The sequence below is a fragment of the Drosophila arizonae genome, chromosome 4 (genome assembly GCF_054131065.1).
Source record: "Drosophila arizonae isolate 15081-1271.41 chromosome 4, UAZ_ARI_1.0, whole genome shotgun sequence".
Classification (NCBI taxonomy): Eukaryota; Metazoa; Arthropoda; class Insecta; order Diptera; family Drosophilidae; genus Drosophila; species Drosophila arizonae.
The window spans coordinates 16,849,300-16,864,143 of record NC_142924.1 but is presented as its reverse complement, the minus strand read 5'-3'; the positions used below and the strand labels follow the sequence as shown (position 1 = coordinate 16,864,143).

General features: G+C 47.2%; 4 protein-coding genes across 4 annotated transcripts; 1 reads left to right on the top strand and 3 right to left on the bottom strand.

Annotated features, from left to right (window-relative positions):
- Window positions 1-38: 38 nt before the first annotated feature.
- LOC108612575 (UPF0389 protein GA21628) lies at window positions 39-892 on the bottom strand. The gene is made up of 2 exons (XM_018005504.2): window positions 563-892; window positions 39-498 (listed from the first exon to the last, which is right to left on the bottom strand). The coding sequence occupies exons 1-2, from the start codon at window positions 751-753 to the stop codon at window positions 297-299; spliced, it is 393 nt and encodes a 130-aa protein (XP_017860993.2). The 5' UTR covers window positions 754-892; the 3' UTR covers window positions 39-296.
- A 242-nt stretch (window positions 893-1,134) lies between these two features.
- LOC108612549 (rRNA methyltransferase 3, mitochondrial) lies at window positions 1,135-2,709 on the top strand. The gene is made up of 2 exons (XM_018005472.2): window positions 1,135-2,280; window positions 2,338-2,709. Exons 1-2 carry the CDS (start codon window positions 1,193-1,195, stop codon window positions 2,477-2,479), a joined length of 1,230 nt encoding a protein of 409 aa, XP_017860961.2. The 5' UTR covers window positions 1,135-1,192; the 3' UTR covers window positions 2,480-2,709.
- Window positions 2,611-5,168, bottom strand: LOC149269273 (ATP-binding cassette sub-family F member 3). Its single transcript, XM_089468081.1, has 7 exons — window positions 4,824-5,168; window positions 4,536-4,759; window positions 3,833-4,480; window positions 3,601-3,774; window positions 3,048-3,538; window positions 2,899-2,990; window positions 2,611-2,835 (listed from the first exon to the last, which is right to left on the bottom strand). Exons 1-7 carry the CDS (start codon window positions 5,166-5,168, stop codon window positions 2,683-2,685), a joined length of 2,127 nt encoding a protein of 708 aa, XP_089324207.1. The 3' UTR covers window positions 2,611-2,682.
- Window positions 5,169-5,473: 305 nt separating this feature from the next.
- On the bottom strand, window positions 5,474-14,648 carry ash1 (histone-lysine N-methyltransferase ash1). The gene is made up of 7 exons (XM_089468068.1): window positions 14,225-14,648; window positions 13,885-14,000; window positions 11,568-13,452; window positions 8,126-11,508; window positions 6,633-8,066; window positions 6,337-6,570; window positions 5,474-6,274 (listed from the first exon to the last, which is right to left on the bottom strand). Exons 2-7 carry the CDS (start codon window positions 13,978-13,980, stop codon window positions 6,071-6,073), a joined length of 7,236 nt encoding a protein of 2,411 aa, XP_089324194.1. The 5' UTR covers window positions 13,981-14,000; window positions 14,225-14,648; the 3' UTR covers window positions 5,474-6,070.
- Window positions 14,649-14,844: the final 196 nt, after the last annotated feature.

Below are 14,844 nucleotides of genomic sequence, written 5' to 3'. Positions count from 1 at the left end.
TTCTGTGGGATATTTTTCTAAACGAAAATAGCATCTGCTTCATGTAAATAACATTTAACTAAACATTTATTTCAGTGCAGGGTGCTCTACAATTAACAATTGGCAATTTTGATCAAACTAAGTGGATAATAAGTATTTTCATGAGTTTCAAAAATATCACTGTTTAAATTATCAGCCGCTGCAACAAATGGTACTGAACACATTTTAAAAACTTTCAAAAATACCAAATGATTACAGTTTACATTAACGTTAATTACATGAATTACTTTTGAGGTATTTGGTATTTTCTGTGATGATTATTTAGCTTCAGTGGCGCCGCTGGCTTGTTCATTAAATTGCTTGTGCCATTCCAGATTCTGCTTTGTCACAGATTCGCCGCGCTTAGCTGCTTGCTTTCCACTGTATATCATAATGCCACAGCCGATCACGGTCAAACCAATCATAATATTTGCCAATCTAATACGCATTTTATTCCGGCAGCGTTCCATTTCCTCCTGGCTGTAAAAATATCAAACCAAAGCCTTAAACATGGTACCAGATGATATACTTTTTATTTGCATACCCTACAAAGGCAGGAACTTCATCTACTGATTTGTATTTGCCATTCCACACTAACAAACGTTTCTCCAATCCATTTGGCTGATGATTTTTAATAGATTGCCTCAAGGTTTGCGTGTTGCTGAACGTTCGTTGCATCAGCAAATTCGATGCGCGCTTACCCAAAGCGGCAATTAGCACGGACTTAGTTAACATCCTAATACATCAACCGGATTGAATTATTACGGATCCAAACCGGCTTTAAAAGAAATTCAATTGGAAATTCTATCGGGACTGTGGAACTTTATGCAACGTTCGTGACTGTCAGAGTTGACACCACGGTCTATCACACTTGTTGAACGTTGCCACTGAGGCAAATAATTTTCGTGAGAGAGCGGCACGTATATTCACAATACAATAAGCATCACATAAATAATATATTTACTTTAAATTAATTATTAAATTAATTATTAATATTAATATATATTAAATTAGAGAGCCTATAATGCAACCAATATGTATTTTTTTAAATATTTATTTAGATTAAAAACACGGCATTACACAGTATCGCAAGGTACTTTGAAATGCGCATCACTTCTGTCGACCATCGATAGTATCGATTGCAAGTGTGGTTATACCGGCAAAGTTTACAAAGATGTTTTACAACGTTGTTAGACGAGCCATTCAAACACACATAAAAAATGTGAATAAATATCAAATAGTGCGGCTCAGTAGTAGCTCCCCTGGTGGCGTAAAAGATGATATCAAGGATGCGCTGGATATTGAGGCGAATTTGTTTGAAAACTCAATGGTGCAACATCAGCCGGTGAGCACGCGGGAGGCTTTACGCAAGCATAAACCAACGTTAATTAGTAAACAGAAGCGAGAGCCAAACAAAAAGAAAGACGTAGCTGCGGATACAACAGAAACACCGGCACCAGTAAAAAAAACAGCTCCAGTTAAGCGTGCGCCTACGCCGCTAATTAAGGACAGCGAATTAAATTTAGAGTTCCTGCGGCTCACCTTGCAGGACCCCTTAATGAGCACCTTGCTGACCGAAGTGCGTTCACGCAAACGTCGCGACAAAAACAAACAGATCATTGTCGAGGGGCGACGTCTCATACAGGAGGCCCTTCAATCTGGCTTGAAAATGCTTTCCTTATTCTTTAGCCAAAAGGATCAATTGGCCCTGTTGCGGGATCAAGTGGCGCAGGCTCAACAAGAACAAAACACAAAAATCTACAAAGTGCCGCAACATGATCTGAAAACATGGTCCTCGCTAGTAACACCGCCCGGACTCTTGGCAATATTTGAACGTCCCCCTCCGCAAGGCCTACAACAGCGGCAGGACATAGAGCCCTTACCCATTACAGTGGTGTGCGACAATATACGTGAACCCAACAACTTGGGCAGCATAATAAGAACCTGCGCTGCTGTGCCCTGCAGCCAGGTGGTGGTCACACACGGCTGCTGTGATCCCTGGGAATCCAAGGCGTTGCGCGGCGGCTGTGGTGGCCAATTCCGTTTGCCCATACATGATGATGTCACCTGGGAGCAGCTGCCACTGCACATACCAGCAGAGGTAGCCGATACTTGTCATGTCTTCATTGCCGAAAATAATCCGTCAAAAACGGCGAAACGTGCAGGCAGAACTGTAGACTACGCTGAATTGGATCAGACAGGCGCGCACAATGTTCTAATCATTGGAGGAGAGAGTCATGGCGTAAGCGATGATGCTTACAGGTAAACATTCTATAAGATCTATCAAAATATATAAAACTAATGTATATCATCTCCTAGTTTCATGAAACTGGTGGGCAACAGGGGCAAGTGTGTCTATATTCCCCTTGCAGCGGGCATTGACAGTCTGAATGTTGCATCCGCCCTCACTTTAATACTATTTGAGCTGCGCAAAAAACTAATCAATAAAACGAACGATTAGTTAAAATAAGTATGCAGCTTAAATTGATATAGTTTTATGTCAAAATATAAAGTACAATCGACTAAACGGATTCTTTAATTTAACAATCTTTATATTGTTTGTTATTTTCTATATTAAATCCCATTTGTAAATAACTTTGACATACTACAAATTTATTGCTAAATTGTTTCACTTATTTCATTTTTTGTAAAATTAATAAAAATTCAACTATTAGCTTCGATTTCCTTGTATACCTCACGTTTGTATTCATCCAGGCCGCCCTCAATAGCGCGCACCGTTCGATTACCACAAACCCACAATTCCTTGCAGACGACTTTAATTAAACGTTCGTCGTGAGAGACCAGAATGACACCGCCCTGAAAATTCAATTGAACAAAATTATAAATTATACAGATAAAATCTTTTAGTTTAGTTCATACCTTAAATGCATTTATAGCTTTGCCCAATGCATCGATTGTTTCAATGTCCAAATGATTCGTCGGTTCATCAAGTACCAGGAAATTCGGTTCCGCTGTAAAAAACAAGGAATTATACAATATATAAAATATAATAATATATTAGAACATACCCATGCACATTTTGGCTAAGGCCACTCGTGATTTTTGACCTCCAGACAAGCTGGCGATGCTCTGCAGAGCCAGTGGACCCGAGATTCCAAAGCTGCCCAACTGCCGACGATACTCCTCATCGGGCCGGCCAGGGAACAGCTCCGCCAGCACGCCCACACAGGTCACATTCATGTTCAAATGATCGACGTGATGCTGGGCAAAGTAGCCTATGCGCAGACCGCGATGCAGCACAATGTTGCCATGGATGGTGCTCAGTTGGCCAACAATAATCTTCAGCAACGTTGATTTGCCTGCTCCGTTCTCACCCACAATGCAAATGCGGGAATCCGAAGTGGCTGATAGGTTAACGCCCTTGAATATGGGCAACGGATCCTCGGGATTATAGCGGAATGAGACCTCTGAGATGGCCAGCACGGGCGGGTTAAGTGGCTCCACTTCGGGAAATTTGAGCGTTACAATTGTTTCCTTCTCCACGGGCTTTAGCTCAGGTCTGGGGGATAAATTATAAAATGTTTTGAAACAGATCCGATTTGGGATATGAATTCCACTTACAGCTTCTCCAACATCTTGATTTTGGACTGAACAGATGAGGCTCGGTTAGCATTATAGCGGAAGCGATCAATAAACTCCTGTACATGTGCCCTGTGAGCCAGTTGCGCCTCGTATTCACGGCGCTGTGACTTAAGCTTCTCCGTCTTTGTCTTCTCAAACTGTTCGTAGTTACCCCTGAAAGATTTGCGATAATTAGATCAGGTGTAGTAGATGAATTGGCAAACGTGCTCACTTGTATGCTTCCAGTTCCTGGGAATGTAGATGGATGATGTCCGTTGGTACAGTGTCCAGAAAGTTGCGATCGTGAGATACCACCAGAATGGTTGTTGGCCACGTTTGCAAGTAAGTCTCCAGCCAAATGATGGCCTTGATGTCCAACATGTTCGTCGGCTCATCAAGCAGCAGCAGATCCGGTTTGGAAAACAGCGCCCGAGCCAGAGCCAAACGCATACGCCAACCACCTGAGAATGATTTCGTGGGCCTCTGTTGCATGTCTGCATCGAAGCCCAGACCCTTAAGTATCACAGATGCACGCGCCACAGCCTTGTCCGCCTCGATGTTCTGCAATGCGGCGTATGTTTCGCTCAGCTCGCTTGACAGCGCCGCATCCTGCACCCCGCTGTTCAAAGCGGCCAGAATTTCTTTCTCCCTTGTCAGAAGCCGCGTACGCTCCGTATCACACTCAAGCACACTGTCCACAGCCGATGTGTCGTCGCCCACTACCTCTTGTTCCACATGCAGCACTGATATGTGCGATGGAATTTGCAGCTGGCGATCGGCAATCATGCGCAACAGCGTCGTCTTGCCAAGTCCATTGCGGCCAACCAGGCCATAGCGACGACCAAAGGACAACAACAAATTAGCATTTTGCAGGAGAACTCTGTAAGAGATTCATTAAATAATATTTAGGAATCCAGATTTATCTGTCAACTTACTTCTCTCCAAATGCCAAGTCGAAGTTTTCAATTTTAATGTCCATGGAACGATTGAGTCCTTTTTGATCCAGTTTAGTGTTCTTTTTGTTCGTCACCTGAGAAGCGGTGGCCGTTTGCAACTTAACAGCCACTGGCACAACCCCGAACTTGGTCACCTCCTGACGTTTCTCCTGTTTCTGCATTAGCTTGGCCTCCGCTTTCTCCAGCTTCTTGGAGTCAACTTTCTATAATTGTGAAAAATTATCTAAGCCATGTTTGTCATATAATGCTGAATATTTGTTTACTCACATTACCACCGTCTTTGTTGACCACCCAAATACTATTCATTTCCTTGTCCATGCGCTCCATATTCTTGGCCATCTCCTCAATGTTAACCGGCGCATTGAGCACTTTGCGCTCGACATTCTTCGCGTTATTCTTCATGATATTGAAGAATTCATCACAAAGCCCTCGTATATTCTCCTCGGAACGCTCGCCATCGATACCTTGGAGTATGTCGCCCACCGCATCGAAGATGTCATCGCACGTATCGAAATCTTCTTCGCTGCCAGTTAGGACGCCCTCAACATAGTCCTTCATCTCATTGTCTATAGCCGGAAACTCACGTTGCAAAATGATTGCGTATTGACTCATCCTGTCGGCGTTGCTTGTTGCTGCTGTTCACTTGACCTTGATCGCGCAATCCAATATTGGTTGCTGCACAATGGGACACTGTGGCACTGGGCTAATTTAAATAAATTGATTATTATTATTATTTGATTAAGCACAGCCCCAATGTGTTGGTCGTTCATCAACGTGCCAACAAAAAAGAAACCCCAAAGCAGGGTTGCTGCAACTAACTCGATGCATCGATATCTTAAGCTATCAAAGCTTTGCTATCGAAACAAGCTGTATCGATATAAGATAGCATCAACGGCCTTTTGAAATAACAATGGGAATTTCGTGTGTTAATGAAAATATATATATTTTACTTTCAAATTTGTGTTCGAAGTTGATAACAATTTTTTTTAAATATACATGTTATAAAACTAATCGCGCATTGAGTGTACTACTTGTATTGCTCAAGTAGTTTGATAAGCAGCCATAACATAATACATAATAATTTAAAATAACAATGCTAAACGCTATTAAAAAAGAGGACCTTGGTTTTTGTAAAACAATAATCAATGAAAATGCATATGTAAAACAATTTTTAAAAAGCATAAGTAATTTGTCTATAAAAGTGGACCGTACTCATAGGCATACATGTGTTCAAGTGTATAAATAATTGCAATAATCATAATCATCATACAAGTATAAATAATTGCATTAATCATAATCATAATAATCGTACATAATGTTAAGTTGCTCAAGAAGTTGTTCATAACAATTTACAAACTAGAATTACTACTATCACCGTTTTATGCGCTTTACAACTTACGAACTAAGGCTAAATTATGTATTATCATTTTCTTTTTCATTTCATATAAATAGTACGCAATGCCTCTAAAGTCGATATTTATGTACATGGCTACATAGAGATATATTAGCATCCACTAGGCGCTCGGCGTTGCCGAGCTGCTGCTGTTGCTGTTGCTGCCGTTACTGCTGCTGCAGTTGGTTTTGCGTTGTCGGGCGCCGCGTCCACTTAGCAAGTAGGACAAATCGATTGGCTGCTCCTGCGCCGTTTGCGCATCCAGGCATTTGAGCTTCATGGTATTTAAAACATTCTCCAAGCGCGATCGCTTCTTTTTTAGCACCTATAAACAGAATACAGTTTGAGTATGACTATGATAAAAATGTTGTATATTTTGATATCAACCTGTCCATTGGGAGCAACTGGCGTTAAAACTTTAACAGTGGTTTCTGTGAGTGATGCCGTTACACTGGATGCTGATCCTGTCTGCCCAGCGTTCGCATTTCGCTGTTTCCTGTTGCTGCCCGTTGCTTGGCTTGTTTTCTGCTCTTGTCTGCTCATTTTTATGGATGTTGCTCCTACTTCTAAATCAGTCTTTTGCTTCCTCGACTTCAACAACGATGGGTCCACATCATGTGGCTGCAAATGAGATTTATTGTTGAGCTCTGATTGATTACGATTATTTTTTCTATTTCACTTACCGCATAACTCTTTGAGATCTTGAGTTTCTCCGGAAACTTTCTAAACGCATAGCTCTTAGTGCACGCCGGATGATTGGCCTTTGCCTTGGAAAAGAAACGCGCGGTTTTGTCCACACGCAGCTCACATATGTAGCAATGATCCTCGTCGGTGCACTCCATGGGTCGACCCTTGCAGAATGTGGTGCGATCCAGCACCCAACAGCGCCCAATCACTAATTCTATAGGCACCACCTCGTACAGCGAGACCCGAACTACCTCGTTGGGATAGAAGCGACGCGATGGCTCATGGAAGGTCTCGTGAGGACGCAGGAAGTGATGACCGAATATGAAGCGTTTGCCCGCCTCGTTCTTCCACAGATGCTCCACGCGAAATATGTCACACTCTTGATAGTCGATGGCTCCAATGGTCTCGTACGTATGCTTCTGACTGGGCAGCACCTTGCCCGTCTCATCCTTGATGGGTATATCGCGCAGCACGTAAACCGCGTCGCCCTGGCGCACCTGCAGGTCGCCACGCATCAGCGATAGATAGTAACGATGTCCCTCCTCCGTGTACTCATCCAGCGGTATTTCACGATCCACTTCACGCGGCTCGCAGCGTTCGCACTGATAGTTATCCGCATTGATGTCTGCTTTGGTGCACTCGGTATGCTGCCAGACCATGCACTTGGAGCACTGAATCATCAGACCCTCGTCCTTGTACAGACCACAAATGCAGCGTATGACATCTTCTTCGTCCGTAGCCGGCACCACCTCTGGCGCTGCAACCACAGCTGCCTTTGTTTCCTTAGTTTCCTTTGCATTTTGCTGCTGCAGCTGCTTCTGATCCTCTGGCTGAACTTCTTTGGCCTCTTCATCTGCCTCCTGCCTGGGCTTAAAGCTTTCCAGCCCCTCCGGCTTGCCCAGTATTTCCAGTAGCTGCGCGTAGTTCGCTTCCTTCTGCTGCTTGTAGCTTTCCAGCAGCGTTTGCAGCGCCTTGGACTTGTCCTCATCGTCGCCGTGGAGCTGCCGCGCCTCTGTGAACAGCTGCTGCATCTGTTCATCGTAGGCCTGTGGTGTCTTATAATGTCCCTGCTCCACTTGAGCTTGAATTGTCTTAAAATCGAGACGCGCAGTTTTCAGCTGCTTCTTTTTCTTGCTGCTGGCCAATGTGGAGAGCAGCTCCGACATTTTGGGAGATTCAAGTGCGCTACAAATGTCGCGGAATACTACAGCCATTTTGGCCATCTTCTCCAGCTCCGGATCCTGTACGGCTTGCGTTAGGCCACGTGTCTTCATGTTGCGCGGTGTGCAGAGAGCTGAGATTTGCGCGGCCAGCAGCGAGCTTGACGAAGGCGTCGATGGACGACGTCCAGGCAGATCGGCCTCACCCGTTGCCGGTGAGCCAGCAGCGCGTGCCTTTGCTGCAGCACGTTTGGCTTTGCAACGACGAATCTGTGAATGCGAGAAGTTTTATTGGAGAATAACTTTATATTGGAGCGTTTGCTACTTGCCTTCTCGAAGTTGCGCACCAGAAAGATATTACACTGCTTGACCAGCTTCTTCTCCTTCTCGGAGAGCTGCTGAACGCGTGCCACAACCATTGCCTCCTTGGCCGCCTGCTGCTGGCGCTGTGCGTGCTTCTTGGCCTTGTGCTTGCGCTGCCGCCCATTTCGATTGCCGTTGGCATCCTTAGCGCCAGCATTGGCGCCCTCCACACCTGCCGTCGTCTTCAGTTCCGCGGGCAGCGGTTTAATGCGCTGGGATTTGCCGCCAATCACACCGCGACACTGCGGCATATTGCAGCGGCACGGCTGGCCCTCGGAGGGATTGAAGAGCGAGAAATTGTAATCGTAGGTCAGCTCCTCGCCCTCCTCAATGGCACGTTTGGCGAACAGCACCATGCGCGACAATCCATTCACACTCCACTTTTGCATCTCGCAGTTGGGCTCACACGAATGATTCACGAAGCGGCAATCGCTGCCCATGCGCTGGCCATCGATGACCAGACCGCCATCCAGGTGCAGACAGTAGTGATGCGTATCGTTCAGGTAAATGGTGGCCATGCGCTGCTTGAACTCCCGCTCGGTGACCACCTCGCCCACATACTCCAGTATGTAGGTGCCCTTGGCAATGGGCAACTTGGTGCGCACACCCCAGCCCTTGTCGGCGGTCATGAAACGCTCCACTCCAGGCGCCACCTCATGTCGTTGGATCTTCTGATTGCGACACTTGTCGCCCGCTGGGCAATTGTTGGGCACACACTCTGTGTACACCATGCGATTCAGGCAATTGTCCAGACAGGCGCCATTCGGCTGGGGCTTGCAATTGCAGTTGGGATGATCGAAGCCCGCGAGATTGGGACGCACCGACTCCGCATAGACATTGGTGCGTATCTTGCGATAGTTCCAACTGGGCACCACATGTCGCGTGGGCAACTTATCGTGGCTATAGGCCCACCAAATATCATATGGCAATTCAAAGTCCATGATTGTGCTCCTAAAGTAACGTTCACAATAGGTGGGCGGGGGCAGCAAAGAGCTGCCCTGCTGTGGTTGCTGCTGCTGCTGTTGTTGTTGTTGCTGTTGCTCCCCATCTGCAGTTTTCTTATTTGGCTGTTTGCTGGCAACAGTTGCAGCGGGCGTCGTTGCTGCACCCCCACCTCCCAGCTGCTTGTAGTAATTGGAGAAGAGTCCTGCCACCAAATAGTTCTTCTTTAACTTGGTGCGCTTGCGCTGCGATGCAGTGCTGCATTTATCCTCGCTGGTATCACTGCAGCTGGCATAGTCGGTGGCCAGATTGGAGCTGGACTCGTGCGCTGGCAATGGCTCATGCTCAATGGCTGGCACTGGCTGCAGCTGCCGCTTGGCTGCCGCCTCAGCTGCAATCTGCTCTTGATCATCGCTGGTGGGTGGCTCCAAATGCAGCTGTTGCGACTTCTGCTGCTGCTGCTGGTGTTGCGATTTCTTTTCTTGCTGCGGCTGTTCCTGTTGCTGCACTGTGTCCTGTTGCTGCATCGTTTTGCGTCGCTTCAAGCGTATTTTACAGCTGAAATTCGTATTGGGATCAATGCCCGCAGGCAGCTTAATGCTACTCTCCAGCCTTCGCTCCAGTCTGGGCAGCGCCACTTCCGCTTGCTTGGCAGCACGTCCGCGCTTTTTCGCTGGCTGCACTTCCAGAAGCGGCTCTAGCTGGGGCTCTTGTGGCTGCTCTTGCTGCTGCTGCTGTTGCTGTGGCAGCTGCTTTTGCAACTTCGGTCTGCCTCTGCCGCGTGGCTTGCCTCGAGCTGCCGCTCCACTATTTGCTGGCGTTGGGGGTCGCTGCAAACGCTCCAGGGCCACCACCGACAAACGCGGCGTGCGCTGGTTGCTGCTGCGAGCCACAAATGTCTCTCGCGCCTCGCCTGGCTGCGGCACACGCTCGCAATCCATTGTGACAGCGGCAGCCAGAGTGCTGCTGCTGCGCGTTTCACGAGCGGGCAACAGTTGCTGTTGCTCCAGTTGCTGCTGCTGCTGCTGTTGCTGTTGCTGTGGCTGTGACTGTTGCTGCTGTGCATTCGCTGTCTGCTCAACGCTCACCTTACGCTTCTTCCGCCTCACTGTGGGAAAGCCGGTGCGATTGATTTTCTTGCGCTTGCGCTTGAGCAACAAATTGCCGCCCGTCTTGTGCAGCAGCGTTTCCAGCACGCGCTGGCACTGCTCCTTCTTGTTGGCGTCCTCTTTCATGTCCATGGCTGCCAGCAGAGGTGACTCCACCTCCGATTTTGTGATAACCGCCTCGTTTAACTTGGCTATGGGTATTTGGATTTCCAGTTCCACCGACGGCTCAAAGATGCCCGGCGGCGGGCAGCTGTTGCTGCCGGCGGGCGACTGCAGTTGCTGCGGCAGCTCACGAGCAGCTGCGCCCGCTATCGCCACCGTGGAGTTCTTCGACTTGGCGCCCTGACGACGCTGCTGCTTCAGCGAGCACAGCGAACTGGGACTGATGTCCAGCAGCTTGCCGCCGCTTATGGAATTATTATCGACGACAATGCGCAATGGAGAGGCGTTGCCCGCTGCCGAGGAGCCGCTGCCACTGGCCTCCTGGCTGACCAGCAAATGTCGCTTCTTGGGCGTTAGCTTCTTGGCATTGAACTGCGCCTGGGCCTTGGTATTGACGCTGCTCTTGGCCGCCGCTGCAGCAGCTGCCCACGCCTCGGCATTCAGCTTGCCGTTGCTGGCAAACGCCGACGCCGACACCTCGGCGCCCGTTGTGACCAGATAATGGCGCTTCTTCAGCGGCAGCTTATGATCGTCGGGACTAGAGCTGTTGCTGCCGCCGCTGTAGCTGCTGGACTTCTTATGGCGTCGCTTGGCGCCGCCGTTGCTGCTGCTGCTGTTGCTATTGCTGATGCCATTCGCATTGCCAGCGCTGGCCGAGAGCATGGCAAAGTCAATCAGCGGTTCGTTTAGTTTGCGCTTCTTCAGGGCACGTTTCAGCGGCTTGGTGGCTCCACTGCCAGTGCCCGCTACGTTGCTGCTGCCACTGCCGCCGCCATTTAGCAGCGGCAACGTCGCTGCAATGGGTGCAGTGGCCAGCGTGGCCTGCAGCTTATTCGCCTCGGCCAGCAATTTCTCCTTGCCGCTGCTCGCTGTCAGCCGATCCTCCTGAATGCGACACCGCGCGTGAAATGTGCTTGCAATGATGTCTATTTCGGTTAGCAGCTTTGAGTCAATGTTTAAGGATTTCGAATGACTCATGCTCTTCCTGCGCTGCCGTCGTCGTCGCGACACGCCCGACACATAGCTGCTGCACATGCTGGCCGCCGACGAACGTCGACTCTTTATTTTACACGCACTCTTGCTGGGCACAATCGTATCCTGGCTAATGGAGTGCTTGCGTTGCAGCAACATCTTACCTAGAAAATCAAATATATTTAGTCAAATATTTATATATAATTCATTCTGTATCTCATACCCTGCATAAAGTTATCTGCCACCGCTGCTGTCGCTATCGGCGTGCTGGCTCCGGCCGCAAGACTCCCGGCTGTGGCCTTTGCTGCTCCACTAAAATATTGTCCAGTGGTGACAAACCGATTGATCTCACCATATTTCTTGCTGGCACTCGTGCTGGGCAAACACTTGAGACTCGGCTTGCTAATGTACTCGTTGCTCTCCTCGCTGCTCTGGCCAAGCGAGAGCCCCGCCAGCTGCAGTATATCCTGATCGTGCTCATCGCTGAGCGCACTCGCTGCCTGCTCATGCCCGCTCCGCAGCATAGAGGCGCGTCTGCGGCGCCGCAGCGATTTGCTTGATTTACCCGAGGATTCCTTGCAGTCGCTGCGATAGCCGCAGCTCTTGGCGCGACTCATGCGGCTGCGACTGCGACTGGCGCAGCTGCGGCTGCTGTAGCGGCTCTTGCAGCTGGCATCCGATTTATAGCCCGAATTGTGATTGTGCCGCTGATGCCGCACGCTGCCATAGTCCGAGACGTAGCCGCTTTTGGCGGCGAGGATTTTGCTGCAAATGGTATTCGATGTGCCACCACCGCCGCCTCCGTCGCTTTTGTAGCCGCTGACGCTGCGCAAGCGAAACTTCTTGTTCACGTCGATCTTGCGCCACAGCGGATCCACCTGCACATCCTCCTTCTTGTCCTTCTTGTTGCCCTGCCGTCGCTTGCTGCGCGGCGGCGGATACAGCACACGTTCCGCCGTTGCATACATGCGCTTATCCAGATAGGCCATATCGATTTTCGGCTTTGCATTGTCGCTGGCCATTGCCGCTGGCTGCATTTTGGGCGAGGGCGTGGTGCTGATGACGCCCGAGTCTGCCGACTCATTGATGGTGGGCACGGCGACGGGCAGGGGAGCTACGCTGGCAGCGGCAACAGTTGGTTGCAGCTTCTTGGGGCGGCCGCGTCGCTTGCGTTGCTGCAACTGTTGCTGTTGCTGCAACTGTTGCTGTTGCTGCAACAGCTGCTGTTGTGCGAGGTTGCTGCTGCTGCTAGTAGATGCCGATGCAGCTGGAGCTGCAGCTGCTGCATCGGCTAAGCTGTTGGTGCTGCCTGTGTGATTCAGCATTTGTGTCTTCTCCATAAAGTCCTGCAACAGTGTGGATTGATATTGGGGCAGATGCTGTTGCTTAACCTTGGCGGCAGCAATGCCAGCTGAAATGCTGCTGTTGTCCTCGGCATCGCTTTCGACACGCTTAATGGCCGCCTTGACCAGGTCGGCTGCTTTGACCAGCTCCTCGTTGTCGCTGCTGGAGATGCCCATGTGATGATGGTCGCCCTGGCTGCCACCAATTGCCGTTAGCAGCAGACGCGGTGCACGCTGAATGTGCATCTTCAAGGGCAAGTCATCATCCGAATCGGAGCTAAATACAGCTGCAGCCGTGCGATTCGTTTTACCATTGCTATTGTTATTATTATTGTTATTGGCCATGAAGTTGCTGCTGCTCTTTTGCGCAATCTTCTTCCGTTTGACTTTTATCTTTTTGGTTGTGTTTGCAATTGATAAGACTTTATCTTTCTCCCTCTCTCTCTCCCTTTCTTTGTCTCTATGCCTGTCCTTGGCATCTGTCGAGCAGCCGCTCAGCTCCTGAGCCTCGCTCATCTTGCGCACCTTTGTCAGCTTCTTACGCGAAATATTCTCAACTGTCGACGCTTCCTTTCGAGCTTGAGTCGAATTTGTTAAACTTGTTGCTGCGTTCGTTGACGTTGCGGCTGCTTGCGCTGCGGGCGGGTTCCTTATGGCCGAGATTCTCATGCGCAGTCCATCAATATCCGAACGCTGCACGCTAAATTGTGTTGCTGATTTCGTAGACTTCGATTGACTCGACTGATCCGTAATAGAGTCGGTTTCCTGAAATAATCATCGTATGTTAATTTTTGCATATTAAACTTAAATTAACACTTTATACCATATAACTGAATATTAATATAAAAAAACTGTATTCTATTTTAACGAAATATTAATCAAATAGAATATATAATATATAACAGAATTAACATGATAAATTTTATAATATTTAAGAGCATATTTATATTACTTAAGCTTTGCACTATTATAAAATTAAATAAATGAATTAATATATAACAGAAAATTATTATAACAGTTATATGGGAATATTCGATGCTCGTATCCCAGTTATAACATAATGTCTTATTTTCTTTTCTCTTATGATTTGTTAATTAATTAATACTTAATAGCCCTAGCATACACTTACAACATAATTAAAAGTAACTTTTAATATGTAGATTTTATTATATATAAATATTTTAGTGCACGACTTACCTCATTTTCACTGCCGGATTCTTGTGTACGTTGCTGCGTTTCGAGAACCTTTTCCTTTTTTGCTGCTGCTGATGCCTCATTTTGGCCACTGCTCATATTTCGACTCGAGGGCGGAGCTATTCATATATAATATATGTACATATATAAAATGATAAAACTTTATTAAGCTGGTCACATTATCTACTACACGTTCAGAATTTTTGACAATTTAACTAGGTCAAACCACAAAATGCGACAGACACAAAACACACACACAGACGCAAACAAATATTTATGGCCGAGGGGGCGGGCGGAAATTCCACACACACTTACACAAATACGCACACACACGTACACTTACGTTTTGTAATTTTTTTGTAGCGTTAATTGATTATGCACACCGATAATGAAATTGTTATTTGAGCATATGCATATGCTTTTTGCGCCTTTAATTGCATTGCATTCAAGTTTTGCTTGCTGCTTTTGCTGCTGGCTTTGTTTTGCTTCTTAAAATGGCGCCGTTTTCACCCTGCAGTCTCGCGTTGAATTTTCACTGCTGCTGCTTTGTTCCAAAGGTGCGACGCGACATGCTTCAATGCACTTTCAACTTAATTGCTGATCATTTATTAAACACTTGCACTGGCTTTTAATAGTTAATCGCATTACATTTACAATATTTTGCAAGCTATAATCTATAATTTCAATAATAAAACAAAAAAGCCACAAGGTATGAACATAAATAAAGAAAAGAAACTACGAATTAGGGATGGCCAGCAAAGCGATGTATTTGTATGCACCGATTATTTAGCATATGGAGTCATTCGATTAGCATTTGCATTCGAGCGCCTTTTCCAGCACTACTATCAGATATAATTTGAGCCAATTCCAGCAATGAATAATAAAACTAGGTATTTATATTTAATAACATTTGAATATTTTCATTTTATTTGTGTACTGTAATTTTTCAATTTAAAAACAAGT